Genomic DNA, 11,718 nt, shown 5'->3' on the forward strand with positions numbered 1-11,718 from the left:
TCAGTTTTGATCAAATAAACATTTTTGTTTTCCATCGCCAGAAATCTGTTTTAGAAGTCTATTAAAACTATGGAAGAATGGGTGCTCACATCGAAAATACTCCAAAGAGAAATCTGAACGTGTGACCTGCTATTATTCTACGTTCTTTTGAATTGAGACTGTGAAATTGCAAGTCTTACATACAGTGCCTTGCGATTCATTTTTTTTTTCACGTTTTGTTGTTGCTGCCTTGTTAAACTGCTTTAAATTACTTTTTTTTCCAAATCAATCTACACTCCATACACCATACTGACAAAGCAAAAACAGAATAGTCACAACTTAGTAAATGTATTAAAAATTAAAAAACTGAAATAAGTACATTGCATAAGTATTCATACCCTTAACTAAATATTTAGCTGAAGCACCTTTACATTCTCAAGTCTTTTTTGTTTGATGCGACAAGCTTTTCTCATCATCATTTGGCAATTATCCACCTCTTCACCTCTCAAGCTCTGTCAGGTTGGATGGGGGCAGATGCACATTTTCAGGTTTCTCCAGAAATATTTGATTGGGGAGCAGAGCTGGTATCCTTCAAACATGATGCTTGGAATTAAGGTTCATCAGACCAGAGAATCTTGTTTCTCAGAGTCTGAGGGTTCTTTAGGTCCTTTTTTCAAATTCCAAGTGTGTTTTCATGTGTCTACACTGAAGAGAGGATTGAGTCTTGTCACACTGCCATAAAGCACAAATCGGTGGAGTGTTGCATTGATGTTTGTCCTTCTGTAGATTTCTCCCATCTGCATATATGATCATGGAGCTCAACTAGTGACCATCAGCTTCTTGTTCACCACTCTAACCAAAGCCCTTCTCCATCAATTGCTCAGTTTGGTCAGGAGGCCAGCTCTAGAAAGAGTCCTGGTTGTTTCAAACTTCTTCCATTAAGGGTAACAGAGACTACATGCTTCTGTGACCCTTGCTCCTGAGCTAAATTTCAACTGTCCCAGATAAGGGTATGAGTACTTATGCAATGGAATCATTTAAGTTTTTTATTTTTAATAAATTTACAAAGATGTTAAAAACCAGTTTTTTGCTTTACCATTATGGTGTATGGAGTGTAGACTGATATGGAAAAAAAAAGTAATTTAAAGCAGTTTAACATAAGGCAGCAACATAACAAAATGTGGGGGATACAAAAGTGTGAATACTTTTGCAAGGCACTGTACCTATGCACCGCAGTGCTATATGCTTTGCAGTTCAGCACACTCTGAAAAATGCACATAAACTCTGTCCCACTTTTCAACTGATTGAAGTGTTTCAGTGCATTGACAGAGGCTTTTTTATAAACTACACCATCTTAAAAATAATGAGATGTCACTATTCCGAATTCATGGGTCTGGGAAACGGACAGCCCAGCAGAGGTGGTTTAATTGAATTGGGTGCATACTTCATGTTCTTCCTGACGTCTTCATGTTGGAGGGTCTGTGGGTGTCTTTTATGGTTTATGATCAGATAGGAGTGTATTTTCCTGCTATCAGTCATTGTTATGTCTGATGCCATTTCACCTGTGTAATATGAGAAATGTATACAGTCAGTTGTGCAGCTTGTATTTACAAGCATGCATGTTTTACATTCTGGTTTATATATTCTGGCATATATTTCTTAAAGTAAATGGTAAGAACAACCCCCCATGCCTGGTCCACTGTGCTGTTTTGATGAAATGAATATTTTGAATGAAGGATTGCAACCTGGTTTCCCATATTATCACAGCAAAATTTCAAATCAAATCAAAATCTGAACCAGACTGTATTTATAGCAGCTTGTTGGGAGATTGAATTCAGTTTATGCTGTTTGCAACACTAAAATGTAACATGTACACATGACTTAATAACAGGTCATCATGCAGATGGCTGAAAGAAGAGACAGCAATCATACAATGCACATGAATGCAATCGGTGATTTTTAGTAATCAAGCTGACTGCTCATGCTGGAATCGGTGCAGTGTTATGAATGTTGTATGGTATTTTCACACAAAGTACTTTAAGCTTACAAATGTCAAATGATTAACAACACACGACAAGAAACCAAACATGACATAAGTGCAGTTGCCTATAGCAAATTAAAAAATGAGTAGGCTTAAGTTAATTAACATTCAGTAAGTTTTCACATTTTCATCTTGTACTGTGACCTTTTTGGAACTTGGAGAAGTGTGAAACAAGAAACCCTACAGGGTTTGAAACGTGAACAAAATATTAATTGTGATGGGAAAATGACCAATTATTCAGAGCTGATTATTTTTCTTTTGATATATATAACATTAAAACGAATAGTTCTGAATATAATTTCTGACAGGACCAACCATGTTTGAAGCCGTTGTGAAGTAACAAACTCATGACGAACATTACACATGCCACATATTAAGGCCATTCCACATGCCACATAGTAAGGCGCCAAGTTGCTACGTTACTTGGTAAATAACTTGCCGTACTGAGTGGTGGCTAGTTCTACGACGTGATAAGATCCACCTCAGGCGTTGTTTATGTCCACATTACGTTGAGCGCGAAAATTGGCCGTGACGCGACATAGTCAATCATAAAACAGCCAATCACAACACTTCTCTCTGGTGCTCTCTCACGATCTGAAGAATGTAAAACCCATACATTACCTTATATTTTCATGACTTCCGTGATGCTGCAGTAGAGGACATGTTTTATGGGTTTACTTTTGGTATTTGTTGGTTTTGAAATACAACTTAAATTTTTGTTGTATATAGTTATGCAATTGTATAGTATATAATTTATTGTTGCTTGCTTCTATTGTCAGCATTTTTAAGTCGCTTTGGATAAAAGTGTCTGCTAAATGACTAAATGTAGAAATATATAGCATACACAATGATGTCTTTCATCATATTGCTGTTGCCATCTTTTTATAAGCAAAAAGCCACCCAAGAAGACCTTGCCTCACAGTGATTTTACCAGTTAAGGGGGTTTTACATTTAAAAAAAATGCTGAATCAATTGACACAGGATCCATAAGAAAAATGGTACAATGGGGTAAAAATGACAAAACAACTGAAAACAATGCTCACTACTGCCCATTTCTCATACAAGGATGGCCCACTGGAGTTCATTCTCATTCTAAACAATACAACCATCCCGTCAGCCCATTTCCTCTCACAAAGCTGAACAAGAGCCAAGGACGCAAACAGTGGTCTTATCGGTCAACAGCCAATTTACTCTAGAGCTTCTCCTTTTCTTCTGCTGTGGCATTTAGACAAATGAGAGGAGCTCCAAAACGAACACAGGAGGACGGCCGGCCGTATCACACACTGCCCACCTTCATTCATTACCAATATAAAAATAAACCAGAGAGTGTGATCAAAGCAATCTCCACTTCGCCTCTCTTCCTGGCCCGGAAAGGGAACAACTCAGAATTGATTGCTGTTGCTTCTTTTGGTTTGCCTTTGCATGGAACGCTGTTATCTCCTATTAAAAGAGTGTATGTGAAGAGATCTCTGAGGACATAAATCACACAAACAGTCCTCCTTCAGGCAAGCAGAAAAGCAATCAATTACATACAAGCAGACAGAGAGGAGGAGGGTGACAGCATGTTACCTACCCTTCCTTATTAACATAATTATTCCCTTAACGTTTGCACAAAGCTACACAATGGTATAGGTTTTTTTTTTTTCCTTCATCAAATTTTTTTACATAGAAAGAGTCAGATAGCTTTGGTAGCCTACTTCATATCCCCATGAATGGGGTTGTTTCGTTTTTGGGGTGACAAGGTGTTAAACAGGTCTTTGTGAAATGGTTACATTTGTACTGAAAAAGTCTTTAGATTATACAGATGTTACCTACCCTCCCTTATTAACATAATTATTCCCTTAACGTTTGCACAAAGCTACACAATGGTATAGCTTTTTTTTTTTTCCTTCATCAAATTTTTTTACATAGAAAGAGTCAGATAGCTTTGGTAGCCTACTTCATATCCCCATGAATGGGGTTGTTTCGTTTTTGGGGTGACAAGGTGTTAAACAGGTCTTTGTGAAATGGTTACATTTGTACTGAAAAAGTCTTTAGATTATACAGTAATAAATGCCCAAAAATGATTTACATTATAAACCCCACAAAATATCTGGACCCTTATGTTTCAAAATGTATGAAGGTCATTAGATAATAAAATATAAAACCAAGTGCCATTTATTTTAAAGAAATATGGAACACCCTTCAAGTTAAATATTTCACAAAAAATAGATTTGCTACATAAATGAGGGGAAAAAAAATTATATTTGGACTCTATCTGGTTGTCAAACCGTGTAGAACATGTTCTGTATGTGATGAACTGCATCTGGGATTACTCTACTAAGAAACCTGTGTGAACTTCATTCATCCACTAAAAATGACACCAGTTGGTTAAAACAAACTGCAAAATGACTAATAAGAAAGTTCTAGCATAATTTGTTTGCACTTGATTTGATGTTTTGTCATCAAATGCAAAGAAAAGCAGTTTGCCAGAACAATACTGTGCTAGTGTGTGTGCTGGGAACAGAAGTCTTTTCTGAATGCAGCTGGCTGCGCTGCTCATTGCAGCTGTGGCATTGCAGACCTTTCAGTGTGATTGTAATGAGATAAAGGTCTGTTCACTGACCTGAGCTCTATGTTTCAGAGCTACACACAGCTGGGGACAGATAAGCAGAAACAGGGCCCTGGCTGGGTCAGTGGCCCTGAGGTCGAGTGGTCACTGAAGTGTGGACACTATCCACCCACAACCCCCTAACAGACTTAGACACGAACAGATAGACACATATCTGCGGAAACCTTTGTGCTTTTAAATTGGTTTGAAGAAATTCTCAACCTACTGCGGTTGCAAACTGAAACTTCTTGTTAGTAAAAATGTACTGAAAATAAAAAAAGCTCACCACAATATTTTGAAAGCTCATCAAATATAAAACAATAATTTATTATTTCTCTAATTTTACAAGACATCAAATTGCGTTTCTAGCTAATGATTTGTTAAACTGTATTATCTGGCTGTAATACAATGGAGACCTATACAAAAGGCTTTTTGTCTACAACAGACATTAATATCAACAATAATACAAACAGATTTAGATTAAAAAAAATGGCTGCATGTCTAATGTAACAGTAGCTGTGTGAAATATGAACTTTAGGAAAAACAGCACCTTTTCTTTAAAGTCTGTAAAGCAAAGTTATTTTTGTTGCAATACCCTGTCTGAAAAGTATATAATAACATCTGTGTGATGACCATTAAGCTAAATACCTGTTACTTTAATAAGCAATATGTATGCATAAAAAGTACAATACTGCTGACTGTTAGTTACTTGACAGAAAATAAAAATGCTGATGGTTGTGATGCTTGATGGTCTTTGTATTGTTTTCCAAAACCTTTTAAAGAGGCCGAATGGTCATGAATCAGTTACTTAATAGAATATTCAAAACCACAAGCGCAACATAGAAATGAACAGAGCAAATAAGAAAACACCTTCTCATCACTTGTATAAATCCATTCTATTCAATCTTTGAGACTCTCATTGTACCTTCTCTTGGAAAATGGCAAAGTTCCTTCAGACAAGACATTCCTATTTACAAATGTTGCCGCATTGAACGAGGCAGCATTGTCTACCCCAATCGGTAGTCTCCTATATACAGAACATTACAGAGCCTACACCGTGGTCACTGACAGCAGGGAGTTGTACACTCGTGTCCCATCGGGGGACTTTGTACCATGGGTTAACAGTTCCTGGATAGTCATCCAGTTGTCAAAGATTTTCTTGTTCCGCTTCTTCATCATCTTTTTGTGACTCAGTTCAATGATATTGACCTCCTTCTTGTCTTCAGCGCTGCCCACTTGCTCCTTCAGACAGTCCATACGGCTCTGCTTCATAAATTCCCTGCGCTGACGCTGTTCTTTGGCACGGACGGCGTGTTGCTTGCGCTCCTCTTTGCTCCAGTAGCGGCCCATCTTCATCTCGCTGACGGCATCGTCGTCTGTAGTCATCCCGCTGCGCTCCTCTCGGATCCGTAGGGCTCGCTCTTTCAGGAGCTTGTCCCGGACAGGCCGCTTGGTAATGTAGCGCGTACCGTCACTGCGGATCTTCACTTTCCATTCCATTTTGGGTCCCAAGTCAGCAGAAGCGACGGGGTCCCTGCACATGCTGACTAGGCTCATTTGACTTTGGGCATACTCCACCGACTTTTGCTGGATCAGTTGCATGTAGCTCTGGTAGTGCTGGGCATGGGCCGGGATGTGGGCATGTTTGTAGGGCGACTGGGGCTGGGCATGGCGACCAGCTTTGCGTTCAAGGATTTCAGGCTGGGTTCCAGCCTCGGACTCTTTTGACAAGGTCGGACGACTTCTGTTAGGGCTGCAAGCCTCTTGGACGGGTGACAGCAGAGGTTTGAGAATTCTGCTGGCACCCGAGGTACCACTACTGGCCCCTGCTTCCGCCTGATTTTCATTTCCACGTCGCAAAGAGTTGTCTGGGGAGAGCTCTAGCGTGAGCGGCGTGCTACGACAACTTTCGCCAGTGTTGTATGCGCTGGAGCTGTCCTTGTCTGACTTTTCTGGGAGTTCGCTGATGTCCGCTAGCTCATGGCGTCTTGCATCCACACTTGTGTTGTAATTGTGGAAGCCGCTGTTGTGGAGCATCCAGGACTGTTCGCGGCACTGCTCACGCAACTGCTGCATGCGATGTGCTCGGACTATGCTCAGGCACTCGAGCTCAATGCTGCGGAGCTCCTCATTCAGAAGCTCCAGCTCTTTGTCGATGCCCTCCTCGCCAACGCTGCCCTGTCCGCCACCTATGCCACCACTTGGCCAGAACAAGCTCTGCTCTGGGGTACCACTGCTGCCCGCGCTCCGCATCTGGCACTTGAGCTCCAAAAGCTCACGAAACCGCTCGCATTCGTCAGCAGGAAAGTCACCCAAGAAATCAGCGTCCGCATAGTCTGCAGAAATGAAGGACTCGCTGCTGAAAGGGAGGTCACCACTGCCTAGGGTGTCCTGACTGTAGGCGAGCCTGCGCCGGCTGCCTAGTGTGGTGGAGGCGCTGGTCTGGTCATCTGCAAGATTCTCCTGCTCAGAGCTCTCATCGTTACGAGTGCTGTCGTCTGTGCGGCCCACTCCACTGTCCTTCTCATGGTGGTGGGAGAGCAGAGTAGCAGTGTCTGTTGTACCTCCATCCTCCTCATGCTTCTTCTAGAACAAAACAAGTCAGGGAACGTCAAAAAAAGCATATCCAACTGACTTACAAAAGTGGAACAATAGCAATTCATCAAGGAGTCAACAATATTCTTAATATACAATGCCAGGTTTATTTGACAACTAAATTAGGAGGCAAGCCTCTCGCAAGCTCACAAGTTCACATGTGTAGGTGCATTGGTTTAAGGGTGTGGGGTTGGATACATGTACAGGCTTTCCCTAAAGTTTCTTAGAGCCTGTATACACAGAGACACGTTTAGCTGTATACGTAAAAATGTTGTATCGTATCAGCGTTTCGTCCAGATGGATCTGGGGTTTTGGGAGCATGAAACCACTATTTTTTGACCGGGTCCCGGAGTGGATAAATCTGAAAATGACACCCTTGCGTTTTCGTGTGTACAGCCAATCCGTATATTTTGTGAAACGATGATGTCATCACTCCACGTCTCCACCCTAGTTAGACACCGCTACATCATGTAACAGCAACAACAACAATGGCGGACTACATGCTTGTGTTTGTGGTGCAGAAGCTACTGAGTCTATTAGCTTTACTAAAGCAAAAGTTGTCTTCTTGTTGTTGTGTTGGGTTTGTAGCTATACAGCATGTAAGGTTTATGTGCATGCTCCAAGTCTTCTTCTCCGTTTTAATCTCTGTGGCAGAATTATAGCGCCACATACTGGTCTGGCATGTATACTACATCGTTTTGAGTCGGTTTCAGTGGTTTCGTGTGCACGCAGATATTTCTTGAGGCGACGCCATGTTTACGTAATTTGTTTTTAGAACAAGTAAAAAAAAAAAAAAATAGGGAAAGCTCTGGCTTCGTGTGGATGAGCCCATAGACGATGTTTTTGAAAACTAGATGGCAAAGTTTCTAGCTTTGGCATAATGAATAAGTAAGCAATTATTCAACACAGTCTAGGATGAATCTGAACACATTAGCATTTATATTACAAATTCAGAGCAGCCATATGAGATCTGACCACCTCCAAATTGGTTCATTTAGATGCCAAGAAGCATTGGACCCTGTTTACACATGTACATTGCACGGTCCACTTCAAATCTGATCACCTGAAATAGATGTTAATACCAGGTGCAAATGGGACCTCAACACGTCATGCTTTCTTTTAAACTAAAGTCCCAACTTGACTGCTTTACCTCCTGCTCAGTGACGGACACAGAAATTATGATTGATGTGTAGGATATCAAGCCATGACAGGCTGAGCTATGACTGACTGATATGCCTCCTGACCGACTCCACGAGTGACTTTCTGATGGATTTGCTGTACCTGTTGGAGCATGCTTGCTGTGAACTGCATAGCCTGATGGTGTTGTTGCTCTAACATATCCATGTGGAGGTCATCCAGGTAGTCGTTTCTGTCATCATCCATCCAGCCTTCATCCAGCTAAAACAACCAGAGAAAAAAGGAGAAAAGTTATCAGCTGTCCTTCAAAGCTGGTGAACAGCATGAACGGTGTGATTGTGGCTTGGTTCTCTCACCTGAATCTCTGGTCGAGCCAATAGCAGGCACACATTCGGGTGTTCTTCACTGGTTAAAAGAGCCACTGCTTCCTCACGGTTCTGAATCTCAATGCCATTGATCTGAATTGTGGAATATAGATTTGTTTAGAAAAAAATGGCTAAATGTGACAGAATAAGACAAATGACATCAATGATAGGCAGCAAACCTGGATGATTCGATCTCCCTCTCGAATTCGTCCATCTTTTGCAGCAATGCTGTTCGGATCAATCTGCACAATGAGGAAAATTGGTAACCAACCATAAACAATGAATCTAAATGGCTAATTTATAACTGAAACCACAAAGGTTTTAATGAACATACCTCGGACATTAGCATGCACAAAAATGGCTACTTTTATGATACAACTCACCTCACTGACATAGATCCCAGTCTCATCTTCATCATCGGTCCTGTAGCACACAGTTAACCCCAGTTTATCCTGGATATTAGTTCTGTATAAATCCACTTCCTGAAAGAAGAGTGTGATATTTTAATGCACAGCACTGACTATAAGTCATTTGTAAGTCGACTTGCTGAACAGTGCAAACACAGCAACTTAATCATAACAATGTACACAATCTGTTGTCTTGATCTACATGTTTGAATAATTTGCCCAGATTATAGTGCTGTGACAGAGCTACATGCTGCCACAAACATGTACACGAGTCGAGTCTCATTCAGTCTTGTGTCAACACCTGTAATCTACAAGATACATATGGAGATCACAGCTCTCACGGGGCTGGTATCACAGCAGCCATGAACAAAGCTGTTATTGAGCAATCAAACAGTTTACTGCAAAAACCTGGCATAATCTAAACCAACCAACAAATGCTCTGACATCAATCTTAGTCAATGTAAACAGGCGAATCTCATGAATACATGTCCAGGCAAGGAAATACTTAATATTACATATATACCATTTAAAATTTTAGGGTCTGTTTAAACAGTAGTATTGTAAAATAATTACAATTTAAAATGAACTGTTATTTTTTTTTTTTCATTTTAATCGGTTTACAATTTTAAAATATAATTTATTCCTGTGATGGCAAATCTGAATTTTCAGTATCACTTCAGAAAGCATTCTTTTATGCTGATTTGGTGCTCAAGTAACATTTCTTATTATTTAGTTGAAAACAGTTGTGCTGGATAATATTTTTTTTGTGTGAAAACTGATACTTTTTTATTTTAATCAGCATAAATTCAAGGCATTACAATAAATACTACATGATTAAATAATATATTTTTTGCCATTTTTTCGCATGACAGTAGTAAAGAGAATTGGTGGTGGAAATGTGCTTAATTGTGACAAAAATTATGTCCAAATGTATAACATCTAAATGACCCTAAACATAGACATCAATTGTTTTTAAATACAGTTGAAAAATATGCTCATAATTTCCTTTGATTTTGGGGTGAAATATAATGGTAACATGCTTGACAGATTTCATGAGATTGACCCAAGCAGTAATTGTCCATAATAAATGTCTCAGACCTTGACCCTTTCTTTGAGTGTGAATTTGCTTATGACCATAGTGAGGAAGTATTTGATAAGCTGGTTAGTTCCTTACATAATACGATTACGATATGTCTGCCAACACTGCACTAAGGTAAGAAAACACTGCATATTAGTGCATTTCTACCTCACAGCATCTAAAACTCTCTTTCTTTTGTCCTTGAAGTGCAAAGGAGAGCATTAATCAAGGTAAACAAGGCAGGAGGGTGGTGGAGTTGTTGGGCATTCAGATTGGCCCCATCCTGGTCATTGATCTCTGTCTGCAGGGCCCCCACTGTGGCACCTGGAGGCCCTCAGGGGCCAATGAGAGGTCGTCGAGAGTGCTGCGTGCAGAGCATCTGCTGCTATAAGTCTCTGAACTTCATCTCTTTATGGACTCACTCGTGACCCCTCAGCCCACCACTATCATTACAGCGCAATCGGTCTATGCTTATTGTACACTTAGATCCATCACGCCAGTTGTTAGTCAAAATTCCAGTCTATCCAATTATCTCTTTTCACCTATATAAGTCAATGACAAAAATAAATAATGATATCCCCGTCTCGCATCTGCTCAAGGGAACAGGGCTAAAAAGGCTACTTGATATCAGTGCAGCTGACTGCTTCAGTGCCTGTGTGAGGTTATGGATGGTGCGGTTGGTCAATTCACCAATAGATCAGTGGAGACAGTTTGCATCAGGCCTGGCGTCAGCATGTCTTAATTCACGTTTCAGGGATGACAGAAGACAGAGTAAAGAGAGAGAATCTGTGTGGCATTACCTCATATTCCAGCTCTTCTCTTTCTATCTCATGCTGCATGCCCTCTAGGAAATCATTGGGGTCGAAGTATTCATGAGCAGGAGAGTGTCTAGAAAACATAAAAACAAAACCATATCATACCATAAAGAACAATATTATAGAGGAACTGTGCTTGACAAATGACCCCTGTATTCAAGCTTTAGAGGACTGATTAATTAATACATTCTATGAAATGTTACCAGTTTGGCTGAACTGCCAGTTTTATCACATCTTGCATGCTTCATGTGTCTGAGAGATTGTATTCTTATAATCTCTAAAATATGTGCTTTTCTTATTGATGACCGAATAATTATATGATAAACGACAGCAATATTTAATAAAAATATTTTAAATTATTATTAATACATTGAAATAATCTTCCGATAAAAATAAAATTATATATAATGAAATAACGATTTCAGAGCTGCAACTATCAATTTTATGCATTTATATGACTCCCATTTTTATAAATATATGTGACCATTTTTTATTCTTGAACAGAGCAAGTCATAATATATTTAATAACTATTTTACAAAGTATAAGACTTAAAGGGGTGGTTCATTGCGATTTCACTTTTTTAACGTTAGTTAGTGTCTAATGTTGCTGTTTAAGCATAAACAATATCTGCAAAGTTACGAAGCTGAAAGTTCAATGCAAACGGAGATATCGTCTTTTAAAATTCTGGCAGTTTAATGCCTACAAAAACG

At 39.8% G+C, this 11,718-nt stretch overlaps 1 protein-coding gene across 1 annotated transcript in view; it reads right to left on the reverse strand.

Moving 5' to 3' along the window:
• Nucleotides 1-5,202: 5,202 nt before the first annotated feature.
• Nucleotides 5,203-11,718, reverse strand: part of pdzrn3b (PDZ domain containing RING finger 3b) — an 88,920-nt gene continuing 82,404 nt past the window's right edge. The window contains exons 5-10 of the mRNA XM_016458608.1: nt 10,993-11,080; nt 9,091-9,189; nt 8,887-8,949; nt 8,699-8,800; nt 8,487-8,603; nt 5,203-7,196 (exon numbers count right to left, since the gene is read on the reverse strand). Of these exons, the coding sequence (XP_016314094.1) occupies nt 5,661-7,196; nt 8,487-8,603; nt 8,699-8,800; nt 8,887-8,949; nt 9,091-9,189; nt 10,993-11,080 (2,005 nt within the window). The 3' untranslated portion in view covers nt 5,203-5,660. The remainder of the gene's footprint in view (nt 7,197-8,486; nt 8,604-8,698; nt 8,801-8,886; nt 8,950-9,090; nt 9,190-10,992; nt 11,081-11,718) is intronic.

The sequence above is a fragment of the Sinocyclocheilus anshuiensis genome, unplaced genomic scaffold (genome assembly GCF_001515605.1).
Source record: "Sinocyclocheilus anshuiensis isolate Anshui unplaced genomic scaffold, SAMN03320099.WGS_v1.1 scaffold615, whole genome shotgun sequence".
In the NCBI taxonomy this organism is placed as follows: Eukaryota; Metazoa; Chordata; class Actinopteri; order Cypriniformes; family Cyprinidae; genus Sinocyclocheilus; species Sinocyclocheilus anshuiensis.